This window comes from Acomys russatus, chromosome 3 (assembly GCF_903995435.1).
Source record: "Acomys russatus chromosome 3, mAcoRus1.1, whole genome shotgun sequence".
NCBI classification, from domain to species: Eukaryota; Metazoa; Chordata; class Mammalia; order Rodentia; family Muridae; genus Acomys; species Acomys russatus.
This window is the reverse complement of record NC_067139.1, coordinates 85,644,163-85,658,188: the sequence shown is the minus strand read 5'-3', so window position 1 is coordinate 85,658,188 and position 14,026 is coordinate 85,644,163. Positions and strand designations below refer to the sequence as shown.

The following is a 14,026-nucleotide window of genomic DNA, read 5'->3' as shown; positions in this document are numbered from 1 at the left end:
CGGACCGCCCTCTTTCTTTTCTGTAGGTAAGAAGCAGGCTCTTACTTTTTCCAAGATGTTATATTTCACAACGTCAAAGTCTCGGAGAGAATGAGGCATTTCAACATTCTCTGCATCCTCTCTGTAATTAAACATTGAAGATTGAAATGGAACGTTAGAGCACACAGAATCTTCCAATAGACCCCCTAGCTCCTTATGATGGACACGAGTCCCCGATGCCGCCTTGGGTATCCTAAAGCAACAGTGAAAGTGAGCTGGACTCATCCTCTGCACGGCTAGCCGATTAGTTATTATTTTCTAACTTTACATATTTGTGGGCGGAACACGATAATTTAACTTGTGCATCCAGTAAGAGATGACCGGGGAGATCTCCATCCTCCTCTTCATGGTTCCGATGCTCTGAACCTCGGGTGCACAGGGAGGTGAGGGCAGGCTACAGAGCCGGGGCAGAAAGCACTGCCACCTGCTCTGGTCACTGTGCCTGGCCGGGGCTCCGGCTCTGAGCAATGGTGTCAGTATTTTCCAGGCTATGTCAAATCCTTTTACAATATAAAAGAGTCCAATGTCTTGCTTGCCCTTTGCTTGTTTGGTTGGTTTGCAGTGGTTGGTTGTTCAGCTCTGCTTTAGCCTCCCAAGTGCAGGGGTTACAGGCATGGGTCTCACCTGTGGCATCATTTGCAGTTTTAATACTATGATTAAAGCTTACAAAATATTTTGCTTACTCAGAGACGTCAATATTTTCAATCTCTGGGGTGATGTCCAAAGACAGATCTTCTGTTTCCGCTTCTAGAATTAAGAGGAAAACTTGTTGACAATTCAGAGATTTATAATTAGCCATGAAACTAACGGCTAACATTGTTGTGATTCTTTTTGTGTTTTGTTTTGGTTTGGTTTTGGGTTTTTGAGACAGGGTTTCTCTGTAGCCCAGGCTGGCCTCAAACTCAGAGACCTCCTCCCACCCCACCCCCACCTCCTGAATGCTGGGATTAAAGGCATGAGCCACCACTGCCAGGCTGGTTATGATTCTTAAATACAGATATTTGCTATGTAATTCCCTGCCCCCTTCAGTGTTCTGGGGACTCAAACTCATGACCTAATGCATTCTGGGTAAACACTCCGCAGCTGAACCACACACTCAGCCTCAGTTCTATTTCTGTTTTGTTGTTGTTGTTTTTAGTTGAGGGTTTGACCATGTTGCCAAAACTGGCCACGGACTCCAGTAAGTCTCCTGCACCATCTTACCAAGCCAGAAATCTTCCTCACCATCCCCTACCCTGCCCCCCATCCTCTACTCCCCCATACGATTTCTCTATGGACTCACTTTGTAGACCGGCCTGACCCCCAATTCACAGAGATCCTTGGGCCTCTGCTTCCCTGAGTGCTGGCATTAAAGGCCTGCACCACCACACTCAGTTCCTTTTTTTCCCCTTTCTTTCTTTTTAACACTAAGGATTATTCTATTCCCAGTTAAAATTTTACATGGGGGCTGGGGCTGGCTCCGATAGTAAAGCTCTTACATTGCAGGCATGAGGACCTGACCTTGAGCCCCAGCACCCAAGTAAAAAGTTGAGTATGGTAGGGCAATCTTGCAATCCCAGCCCTGGGGTACTGGAAACAGGAGGATCCCTTGGGCTTCCTTGGATGACATCTTAGCCTAACTAGTGAGCTCCAGGCCATTGATTGGCTCTATCTGAAAGGAGGTGGTCAGCATTTCAAAGGATGATCGCCAAGGTTGTCCTCTGACGTCCACAAGTGCTGCATGGGGCATGCATTCTCACACATACACAAAATAAATAAGTTAAATATAATTTTAAAAAATTACACATCAAATATTCTGAGACCATCAGGGCTTATTAGTCATTTTGTGTCTGACCTCATAGACTTCACCCTGAAAAAAATCTATACCTGTTGCTAAGTTTATCTTTTGTCCTTCAGGACTTTGCTTTCTATTTCTAAGGTAAAATGAAATGTAATTATTTTGTGGTATTTCTGGACAGTTTTTTCCCATATAATAACCCCTCTGGCATGTGCAAATGTCTACCATGGCGTCTATAACACACTAAGTGTGTGGCAGGACACACTCACCTGCAGGTGGCGTGATAGCCCCCGACTTAGGCTCATAATTTTTTACATCCAAGAGCCTCCTCTGTCGGACAGAGTCCCACACGAACCCTGGGTTTGCAATCTGGACATCATTCTTTTGGATGGAGTTCAGCTGACCCCGACTCAGGACGTCAGCACTGTCTACGATGACGTGTGTGCACTAAGGATAAACAGTAAGTTCGTCCGTTATACAGCAGTAAAAGCAAACTTTAAGAACAGCATTTGTAGCTGTAATGCTAACCCCTAAAGGTCTTATTTTAAGGTAGTTCAGAATGATTTTTCCAGGTTTTAAAAAAACATTATAACTTATAGTTCTAGAAAACATTAACAAATACACAGGTGGTTCCCTCCCCACCTCCTGGTTCTGGATCAAACCTAGGGCCATAGCCGTGCTAAGGAAGCACTGTACCACTGAGCTACACCCCTGCCCCTGCCCACAGTGATCAGACCATGGATATGGAAGGTCTACATCACAGGTTGGTTGCTCCCAAGGTCTCCATGCTGCGAGCGAGCTTGGGCACCATCTTTATGTATGTATTCTATTATTTCTTTAGTCAAGAAAGGGAGGTATAAAAGGTATTTATTTTGTTACTTTGTAGTTCTATTTAGTTTTTTTTTTTTTTTAAAGCTGGGAGTGCACATGGGTGCAAGTGTGTGGTGTGTTTGTTTGTCTGTGTGAGTGTGGCACACGAGGTAACACTGTGCCTGGGGATGCCAGTCTTTACCATCTATTTGTCTGCGATAGGGTCTCCTCTTTGTCATTTGCCACAGGGATTACAGGACGCTACAGGGAGTCTTCTGTTTCTACATCCCACTTCACTGCAGGAGCTCAGGGATCACAGACCGTGAGCCTTCATCCACACGGGCTCTGGGGGTCCACAGGCATGTCTCAGGACGGCGTGACCAGCCTTTACCCACTGAACCACCACCCCAGCCTCCATTTTGTTTATAGAGGACATGCATTTCATAAACATTTATAAAGTGATGAGGTATCTGATAACCCTCCCCCTCTGCTCCCAGTGCCTCCCGAGAAGTGCTATTGTAATCTGCTCCTCGTAGACCTTTCTAGGGCTCTTCTTTGCAGACAACAGGGATAATTCCAGAAAGAATAGCTTAATTTTATACTATTTGAGCTTGTTTTTCTGCTTTAAAAAGGCTTCGGGTTTCTCTCTCTCTCTCTCTCCTTCTCTCTCTCCAGATGCTTATTTATTATCATATTTTATTGCATTTTTCTTTTTAATACAGTCTCGCCATGTACCCTAGCCTGGTCTAGCACTTGACCCTCCCACCTCAGCCTTCCAAGTGCTGGGATTACAGACGTGTCCCACCACGCCTGGCTGTGTGTCTCCCTTTATCACTGCTGCAGTGCACATTCTGAACATTTCTATGCACTGGCAAAGCAACAGCAAGAAAAAGAATCCAAAATGTCTCATACATAGGATGGAAGAGGTTCCTGAACAGCAGAGCCCATGGGCAACTCTCTACCCAGGAAACAGCTTACTCATTACTTTTAAGTGGCTTGTTTTATCCGTCTATGGACATGTTGAGTCTAGAGTCCCAGAGCCACGTGATGGAGGCGTGCACTGCCTGCCTGAGTTGGGGGTGAGTGGGCACATTCCCTTTGTGGTACCCTGCTGGAGCTGAACTTGCCTCCCAGGGTAGGCGAGGCTCACTGTGGCTAGTACTTGGGATGGGCCCAGGGAGAGGCAGCCATGGTCAGACCTATCAGCACAGACACAGGGTCAGCAAGTCTGGGATATAATGCCTTTAAACTTCCATCTTGCCTTTAAAAAAAAAAAAGAAAGGGGGGGCCTGGAGAGATGACTCAGAGGTTAAGAGCACTGACTGCTCCTCCAGAGGTCCTGAGTTCAATTCCCAGCACATGGTGGCTCACAACCATCTATAATGTGATCTGATGCCCTCTTCTGGCCTGCAGGAGTACACACAGGCAGAGCATTGTATACATAATAAATAAATAAGTAAATCTTAAAAAAAGAAAATAGAAAAAATAAAAAAAATAAAGAGGACCTGCCTTAACATTTTTCAAGATTACATCTACTTGTGAAATTCTGTATCTAAATGCTTAGGCTACAGTTCCTCTCTGGAGAAACAGCAGCTCCCTTCAGCCCTTATGAGATAAGCCACAGCAGAAAGATGAGTTCGCTCCAAGTCTGTCCTCCTCCCCCGCACCTCCCCCACGCACGCCCTTCCTGCCCCCAGCTGTGAGCCCAGCACTGACCTACTGGCCAGTGACACAGTGTACTGAGAACAGGTGTGGCTGGTCTGAAATTCTATTTACATCTTTGGCTAAACCCAAACTGATCAAATTCACAAGGTAAAGACAATGTTACAAAAGAAGTCTGGGCGGGGCTGGGTCCTCCGGCCCATCCATCCGCCAGAGGGTGAAGTCCCGGGGCCTCCTGCGGTCAGTCTTCTCCGACTACTCTCCAACCATGAGAGGTTTTCCCTGAACACATCAAGTGAATCGAAGGCAATGGGTGAGGTGTGGAACTACCTGAGGAGTTAATAAAAAGGAGAACTTTCCACCATTTTCCTTAATATCAGTTTGCAGCTGCTTCTTCTGCTGACCAGGTAAGTTTTTGACTTTCAAGCAGAAAATACAATTTGCAAAGATTCCCAAAGTCATCCTAAAAGAAGAAGAAAAAAAAAAAAGAAAGAAGAAGTTTAGGGTTACAGGCCTTTGCTTGCTGCTGTGTTACATGATTTTAAGCTCATATGAGCCTATATTATACACTGACCATATTCCCTCTCATACCCCTAGTCCCCTTCTCACTCCTTCTGTTGATCCTCTTTGTCTTCCTACACAGCTTTACTTCTATATACATATGCACATATATTACATATGTACACATACATGTGTGATTTTTATGTATCCATATGAAATTTAGGAAGGACAAATGAGAGAGAGCATATCTGTCTTTCTGTAATTGGTTTAATCTGATCGCACCCATTTTTTTTTCTGTAAATGATATGGTAACTCTCTTTTTTGCTAAAAAAAAGAAAAAAATCCCACTGTGTATATGCATCATATTTCCCTTATCTGTTCTTGCTGTTGGATACCTAGGTTTATTCCATAATTTAATTATTGTGGATAAATATCAATGTACAAATATCTCTGTGATACGTCAACTTGTTGGGTGTTTTTGTTTTTGTTTTTTTCGAGACAGGGTTTCTCTGTGTAGCCTTAACTATCCTGGACTTGCTTTTGTAGACCAGGCTGGCCTGGAACTCATAGTGATCCCCCTGTCTCTGCCTCCCAAGTGCTGGATTAAAGGCGTGTGCACCACTGCTTGGCCTTGTGGGTTTTTTTTTTGGTTTGTTTGTTTTGTTTTGAGACAAGGTTTTATGTAGCTACCTTGAACTCCCAATTCTACTGCCTCCACCTCTTCCGCGCTGGGAGTACAGGTGTGAGCCACTCTGCCCAGTTTATATGGTGCTCAGGATCGAACCCGGGAAATGCTAGGCAAGCATTCTACCAACTGAGCCATTCCCCTGCCTAATTATGGTTTTTGACACTTCATCCCCAATTCACAGGGGAGGAGCTGAGGCCAAAATCACATGAAGCAGTCTGACAAAGGGGCAGGACTGGAGTCTGGCTTCGGTTTCGGCCTTTATTCTCCTGCCCCACACACCTCTGTGCAGAACTTTCCACCTTTCCGGAGAACATGAGGCTCTCTGCTTCGTGAGTCAGGCATGAATGGAGGCAGCCTGCAATCCTCTGCTTGGGGAAGTGAATTGCTTGAGGCTGTTCGATGTGCGGTGGAATTTGATCACTACAGAGTTCTCACTGGCCTGGGTATTGCACCATAATTCATTTATTCTGGTTGACACGTGTCTTAAACACTCAGTTCAAGTGTTCCAGCAAACTGGGCAGCTCAGTCCATGCCTCGCAAGCAGCTACAAGCAAGGTAGCAGGCTCAGTGGACCGCACAGTAGTGTAGTCTCAATTTTTTTCTTTTTTAATATATATTTTATTAATTTATTCATATTACATCTCAATTGTTATCCCATCCCTTGTATCCTCCCATCCCTCCTTCCCTCTCATCAATTTTCTTAACTAATATATATATTTTGTTTGTTTGTTTTTTGAGACAGAGTTTCTCTGTGTAGCCCTGGCTGTCCTGGACTCACTTGGTAGACCAGAGTGGCCTCGAACTCACAGAGAAAACATCACTGAGGTCTGTTGTTTAAAAAAAAAAAAAAACTCAAACCAACAGGGGTGAAAACCTGCTAGCTCAGAGAGGCAGAGAAAGCACCCAGCTGATCTTCCTCCTCAGCTGATGTCCCAAAAGGAAAAAGGGCTACTTCCTTTTTCAAAAACAAACAAAACCCAACAAAACAAAACAAAAAAACAAAACCCGTCAAACTCAATGTTCCTTCCTGTGCATCTCTCTCTGTCTCCTGACTTCTTCTTACTTTGTTTTTGTTTCTGTTTTGTTTTCCCCTGTGTTCACTCCCTGTTAACCTAGGGTTAAACTTTATTTAATCCTGATTTGGATTAAAGATGTGTGCCAGGGCTGAGCCACACCACAACTAGAAACAGTTTTTTCCAGGACACAATTTGGGTTTACAGTGTGACCAAATATCCTGCAACTCTGGACTCATATACCTCCCGGAGTTTATGATTTTTGTGTGTTCTGACTTTTTTAAAAAATATGTTTTTAAAGTATGTGCATGCTAAGCATATACTGTAGTATTGGGCTGTACCCATAGCTCCAGAATTACTAATGTATTTATTTTTATACTTCTTGTGTATTGTGCTAAGGTTGGAACCTGAGGGCCCAAACTCCTAGCCTCCTTTGTGGGGTTAGTTTGTTTGCTTTTGAGTTATTTTACCATTTAGGAAATGTTTTAATTTTTTTTAAAGTTATTTAGTTTTAAAAAAAGATTTATTTATTTATTATGTATACAGTGCTCTGCTTGCATGTACTCCTGCAAGCCAGAAGAGGGCACCATATCACATTACAGATGGTTATGAGCCACCATGTGGTTGCTGGGAATTGAACTCAGGACCTTTGGAAGAGCAGGCAGCAGCTCTTAACCACTGAGCCATCTCTCCAGCCCTTATTTAGTTTTTCAAGACAGGGTTTCTTGAAACCTTGGTTGTCCTGGAACTCTCTGTAGACCAGGCTGGCCTTGAACTCACAGAAATCCACATGCCTTTGCCTCCCAAGTGCTTGAATTAAAGGTGTGCACCACCACTACCCTGGTAAAATATTTAGTTTTAATATTTTAAAGTAAGTGTACGTATATTCATGAGGTGGGGTGTGTACATATGAGTGTAGGTGTCCTTGGAGGTCAGAGATGTTGCATCCAACCACACCTGGAGTTACAGGCTTTTGTGAGCCACCTGTCATTGGCGCTATGGAATTAAACTGTCCTCTGTAAGAGGAGTATGCACTCAACTGCTGAGCCATTCCTCCAGTCCCCTAAAACTGCTTTGTTATGAGTATATCTTAATTATGCATTTAATGGGTTTCACTGGCATTTTTCCCAAGTCTCTCTCTCTCTCTCTCTCTCTCTCTCTCACACACACACACACACACATACACACACACACATACTTTTTAAAAAAAAATCTTACTAATTTGTTGTTTATACAGTATTCTGCCTGTATGTATGACTGCACGCCAGAAGAGGGCACCAGATCTCATTGTAGATGGTTGTGAGCCACCACGTGGGTGCTGGGAATTGAACTCAGGACCTTTGGAAAAGTAGCCAGTGCTCTTAACCTCTGAGTCATCCCTCCATCCCCCACGTCACACAAATTTTGAGACAGATTTTTTTTTCTTTCATGTAGCCCTGGCTGGCCTGGTACCCATTCTGTAACCCAGTCTTGAGCTTGCAACAACTGTTTTGCTTCAGCCTCTGTGTCCCAGGAACAAAGCTAGCTCATGTCATAGTCTTCGAGGAGTCAAAATGATGCCACATCCTGTTCCCCGCCCCCTTTCCCACCTCCTGCCATGAATTAGGGAGCCTGGCTGCAGGTTCTTGATATGCATTCTGCCCCCCCAACCCCCAAAGTATAAAAAGAAGTCGCTGGTGCTGGGGCCTGAACTCTCCTTGGAGTGCCCCCACTGGGGTGTTGCCCTCCATCTCTCTGAGCATGGTGTTAAAAATGCTTCTAACAAACCCGTTGGTCCCCAGTAATTTGTCACAGTGTCCCCTTGAACCCCTGCCCCATCTGAAAACCATCACTAACATGACTATCCCAGCTTGCAGCAATATTGATATATGCTGTTTGGGGAATAATTTTAGTTTTTATGGCTGATATTATGACTTTGAGAATTCTGTCTACAGGTTCATAATACACATATTGATGAAAACGTAACCGTTTCGCGCTGCCTGACACACGGGCAAAAACCCAGGACCTGAATCTTTAATCTTCGCTTTATTCAGAAATTTGGCCATCTGTTTGGTAGCTTGGTAATGGTGGGACCAGCATCTTAAAAGATCTGTCTTCTATCTCATCTCTAGAAGGACTATAGTAAGGGCAGCCAACCACTTCAACCCTGGGCCCTGTGATTGTGTGTCTGTGTCTGCTGATGGGAGAGCTGGGCTTCATGCCGTCTCATTTCCTTGTGTGGACACTGGGGCTCACATTCCTCCTGAGCTGCCCTTATGATGACGTCTCAGAACAAAGAGCAGTGTGTAGGAGCAGCTTCCCTCCTCCAGGAGGAAGGATGAATGTGCTGCTCTAACGTAGAACATGAGGAATCTCACCAAAAAACATGCCAGATTTCAGTTATGCATCAGACCTGTGGCTCGAGAACACAGAAGTGTTTTTCTCTCTCTCCCTCTCCCTCCCTTCCTCCCACTCTCCCTCTCCTTCTCTCTCCTCCCCCTCCCTTCTCCTCTCTTTTCATTTCTGCTTTCTTTCTCTCTTTTTTCTTTCTTGCAATGCTAGACATCCAACCCAGGGCTTGTGCTTAAGCCTTTGTCGCTGAGATGCAGCCCCAGCAAACAAACCTTTACTTCTAAAGTAAACATTAAATGACAGGAGCCTCAAAAGTTTGGTTTGTGACAACCACTACACAGAACACACTAGCTCCATTCGCTAAAGAGCTAGTGAGGCCACTTGTCAAAGATCTGATCATGTGCAGCTGTCTCTTTATCTGCCAGGCCCTATGAGTCAGGGATTTTTCAGAATGCGGCTGTGTGCTTCACAAAGGAACGAGCCAGCCTGCTACCTCCTCAGAGGGTCCTGAACAGGGTAGTGATGCTGGAGCAGTATGAACATGTGCGAACATGTGCGAACATGTATGAACATGTGTGAACACGTGTGAACACGTGTGAACACGTGCGGACATGCATGAACATGTGAACATGTATGAACATATGTGAACACATGTGAACATGTATGAACATATGTGAACACGGATGACCATATGTGAACATGTATGAACATATGTGAACATGTATGAACATGTATGAACATGTGTGAACATGGGGCCTTTGCTGGTGCTGTCCGATAGCAAACTAGCTCTGATTGCTTAGCTGGGGCAAGGAGAAGAGGTAGGTTCTCTCAGCCAAAGGGAGGCAGAGGCAGGCAGATCGCTGTAAATTCGAGGCCAGCCTGGTCTACAAAGTGAGTCCAGGACAGCCAGGGCTATTTCACAGAGAAACTCTGTCTCAACAACAACAAAATAATCACTTGCCAAGGAAGGAACTGATATAAGAGCTGTGTTCAATGATGTTGAGGGTTTCTTTTTTCTGTAAATGCCCCAAGAGCCTTGATCATGGCTCTGCATGGCCCCTTGGGGAAAGCAATTTCTTTGGCCTGCATGGAGACCTAACATTCCAAGCTACCCAAAACATAAGGGGTAATCCCGCTTGGCCTGTCAATCACCTGGCTGAGGCAACAGGGAACAACTAAGTGTCAGAGAGTCCTGAGCAGAGGCTGGAGACTGCTGCCAGGAGGCAGTCCTGCAGAGCCGCAGGGATGGGTGAGGTGTGACGGCCCTGAACCTGAGGTCAACACATGACTCAGCCTCCAGAGCCAGCTCTCCGCCCTTTGCAGCTAGCCAGAACAGAGCCATTTATACTTAGGAGGTCTTGCAAGTACTAGAACAGGTCCTCCACCTCAACACAGCCTGGAAGACATCTTCAAGTTAGCCACCCCAGGGGGTACAATCTGGGGAGCCTCAAAACCAAGAGTCACCTGTAAGTAGACGCCTAAAAGAGAAGTGACTGACTGGAAGATCAGGCCTTAGGGTGCCAGACACCTGTGCAGCTCAGGGTCAACACGGACATAAGCCCTGAGGAGGGCCCCTAAGCTCAGCTGACTTCCCTGGGACACAATAGCAGTCTCCAGTTTTTTTAAAAAAACATTTGATTAGCTAGGTGTGGTGGCGCACACAACTGTAATCCTAGCTCTTGGGAAGGAGAGGGAGGCAGGCAGGCGGATCTCTGTGAGTTTGAAGCCAGCCTGGTCTACAAAGTGAGTCCAGGACAGCCAAGGCTGCACAGAGAAACCCTGCTTCAAAAAATCAAAACCAAAACTAAACCAAACCAAACCCTCCAAAGGGAAATGTTTTAATATTTTCATATATTCATCTAGTTTTGTTTATACTTGTTTTGTCATTATTGGGCATTTTTTTTTGTCTTGGGTTTTTTTGTTTGTTTGTTTCTTATTCTCTAGCCCATGGTGGCCTTGAACCCATGACATTAAATAGCTTCCCAAGTGCTGGGATTACAGGTGTGAGCCACCACACTCAGCTTCCTCTTTTTGCCATGTTCCCTACTGTTATACTTTCTTAGTATTTTTACTGTTTTATTGTCTAGTCAATGAACTTACAACGGAAAATTTCCCAGCTCTAGAGAAAGAAAACAGCCAAGCACAAGAGGCATTTATAATCACAGCCATGGCCAGAGGGACTCTACATGACATGGACTAGTCAAGACACCAAAAATATGAGGAAACAATATAAACAGAACGTCATAGAAAAGTGCCAAGTTGCCCACAGAGATGCAGAATAATACCATCTCTCTCACCATCAACCCTACAAGCCAGGAAAGATAGGACTGAATATTTTAATTGCTGAAAGTAAATAACTAATGACCGAAATTATTATACCCAGCAATTATCATTTCCATTTGATTGAGAAATAAGGGCATTTCGAGAAAAGCACCATCCAAGGCAGCTGATGGCCAGCAAGCCTGTACCGCAGAAGATGCTTATGGACCACTGTAACCCTATCTGCAGAGGATGGAAGGAGGCATTTCTGGAAGGATGATGAACAAGCCTGGGACCAACACAGTAAAGCAGCGAACTCCTAATGGGAACGGGGAAAAAGAATAAACAATAATCCACCCAACCAGGAAAACAACCAGCAAAATGTCAGGAAGTAGTAGAGATCTCTCAGTAATAACTTTAAATGTAAGTGGCTCGACTCACCAATAAAGAGATACAGACTAAAGAGCAAGACCAAGCCAAGGGCAGCCTGGGCTACAGCAAGGGCAGGCCTAAGAAGGAACTATATAGCTATGAGTGCTTAATCAGAAAGCCAGAGTAGGGCTGATCTTAGGGAATACTTTAACTTGCATTACAACAAGCAAACAAACAAACAAACAACCTAGAGAATCTGGAAGAAATGAAGACATTCCTACCAGAATGTGACCTACCAGAATTAAACCAAGAAGACTTGAGCAATTTAAGCAGATCCAACAGGTGACTAAGATAAAACAGTAATAAAATAGTCCCATAAAGTCGGGCACAGTCTGGGACAGCTCGCAGCCATGCCCTCCTACACTGCGAAGAGGAAGCTGACACCAGCACTTCTCAAACGGCTCCACAAAGCAGAAAGGGAAGGGACAGATCACACTCACTCTACGAAGCCAGTGTCCCTCTGACATCAAACCAGATAGGACACAGCAGCAGCAAAGAGAAAACCACAGACCAAGTTCCTTGACAACCACAAAATTAAAATATTGTAGATCGATTTCAAGAATGCAGTAATAAAGTTAGTCTCATTCTAGAGATGCAAGATTGGTTCAACATATCCCCACCTGTGAAATAATACAATGTGATCATGTCTATAGCCACATTAAAGGCCTTTGCATCAAGTCCAACAACCTTCATACAAGGCCGGTTCTTGAGAAAGTACCAACAGAAGAAACACACCTTAATGTAACAAGAACTAAATATGACACACCTATAGCCAACATTACATTACATGGGGAATTTTCTCTAAAATTAGAAAGGAGACAAGGGTGGCCACTCTCCACTCTGTTGAATATGGTTCTAGAAGTCTTACTGGACTAGTAAGAGGAGATAAATGAGAGAAATACGCATGGGAAAGGCAGAAGCCAAGTTATCCCTATTTCTGTGTGATATGACGCTATCCTCAGAAGACCTTAAAGACTCCACCAGAGAGTTTGTGTTACTGATTTTTACTGAATTTGTTTGGTTTGCTTTAGGCTTTTGTTATTTGTTTTTGTAGCCTTGTCTAGCCTAGAACTTGCTATGTAGACCAGGCTGGCTTGAACTCAGAGATTTGCGCACCCCTATGATCCAAGACCTAGGATTAAAGGTGTCACCACCACACCTTACTGGACTGGTTTAGTGTTGAGATAGGCTTTCATTGTTGTACTAGCTGGCCTCTAACTCACTGTGAAGCTCAGGCCTCAAAATCACGCTGATCCTCCTGTTTTAGCCTTCAGAGTGTTGGGATTACTGGTATGTGTCCCCATACCTGGCTTTTGCCAAAAACAAAACAAAACAAAAAAAAGAAACAAACAAACAAACAAACAAAACCCTTAGATTTGATAAACACTTTTAGAAGAGTAGCAAGAAACAAATTTAACAAACAAACAAAAATAGGTATCCTTTCAATGAATTAATAATAAAGTTGTCAAAAAGACCTGGGGGAGGGGGAAGGCATTTTCAATAGCTTTTTAAAAAAAAATCAAATTAAGGGGCTGGAGAGATGGCTCAGAGGTTAAGAGCACTGGCTGCTCTTCCGAAGGTCCTGAGTTCAATTCCCAGCAACCATATGATGGCTCACAACCATCTATAATGAGATCTATTGCCTTCTTTAGGTGGTCAGGCACACATGCAGGAAGCATGTTGTATACATAATAAAATAAAATCTAAAAAAAAAAAAAAAAAAAGCCAGAAGTGGTGGTGCACACCTTTCATCCCAGCACTCGGGAGGCAGAGGCAGGTGGATCACTGTGAGTTCGAGGCCAGCTTGGTCTACAAAGTGAGTCTAGGACAGCCATGGCTACACAGAGAGACCCTGTCTTGAAAAACAAAAAAACAAAAGAGAAATCCTGTCTTGAAAAACCAAATAAAATAACACAAACAAACAAAAATATCGAATTAGAAATAAATCTAACACAAGAGGTGAAATACCTCTCTGATAAAAACTTTAAAATCCAATTGGAAGAGGAAACTAGAAGGAAAGCCTCCTATGTGAATATATTACAGAATATTATAAAAATAGCTGTTATTGAAAATGAACTACAGATTCATAGCAATCTCCATTAAAATTCCAAGGATATTATTCATAGAAGTGGGAAAAAATTCCTATGGGCGCACAAGAGACCCCAATAAACAGAGCACTCCTTAGCAAAAAGAACAGCACTCACCTCAGGCTATACTGTGGTGCCATAGCGACAACTACTCTATGTACTGACAGAAACACAGACACAAAGATGGATGCAACAGAAGAGAGGACGTAGAAATAAGTACCTATAGCTACAGAGACCTAATTACTGACAAAAGCTTAAAAAACTGTACAGTGGGCCGGGTGAGGTGGCCACACCTATAATCCTAGCACTTGGGCAGGCAGAGGCAGGCAGATCTTTGTAAGTTTGAGGTCAGCCTGGTCTACAAAGTGAGTCCAGGACAGGCTACACAGGGAAACCCTGTCTCAAAACACTAAACCCAAACCCAAAC

The 14,026-nt window shown here is 44.0% G+C and overlaps 1 protein-coding gene across 1 annotated transcript in view; it reads right to left on the bottom strand.

The window, feature by feature from the left end:
* The window catches only part of Parp4 (poly(ADP-ribose) polymerase family member 4), a 94,825-nt gene that overhangs the window by 78,658 nt on the left and 2,141 nt on the right, over positions 1 to 14,026 (bottom strand). The window contains exons 2-5 of the mRNA XM_051143379.1: positions 4,619 to 4,751; positions 2,086 to 2,263; positions 723 to 786; positions 46 to 232 (exon numbers count right to left, since the gene is read on the bottom strand). Coding sequence (XP_050999336.1) covers positions 46 to 232; positions 723 to 786; positions 2,086 to 2,263; positions 4,619 to 4,751 — 562 coding nt within the window. The remainder of the gene's footprint in view (positions 1 to 45; positions 233 to 722; positions 787 to 2,085; positions 2,264 to 4,618; positions 4,752 to 14,026) is intronic.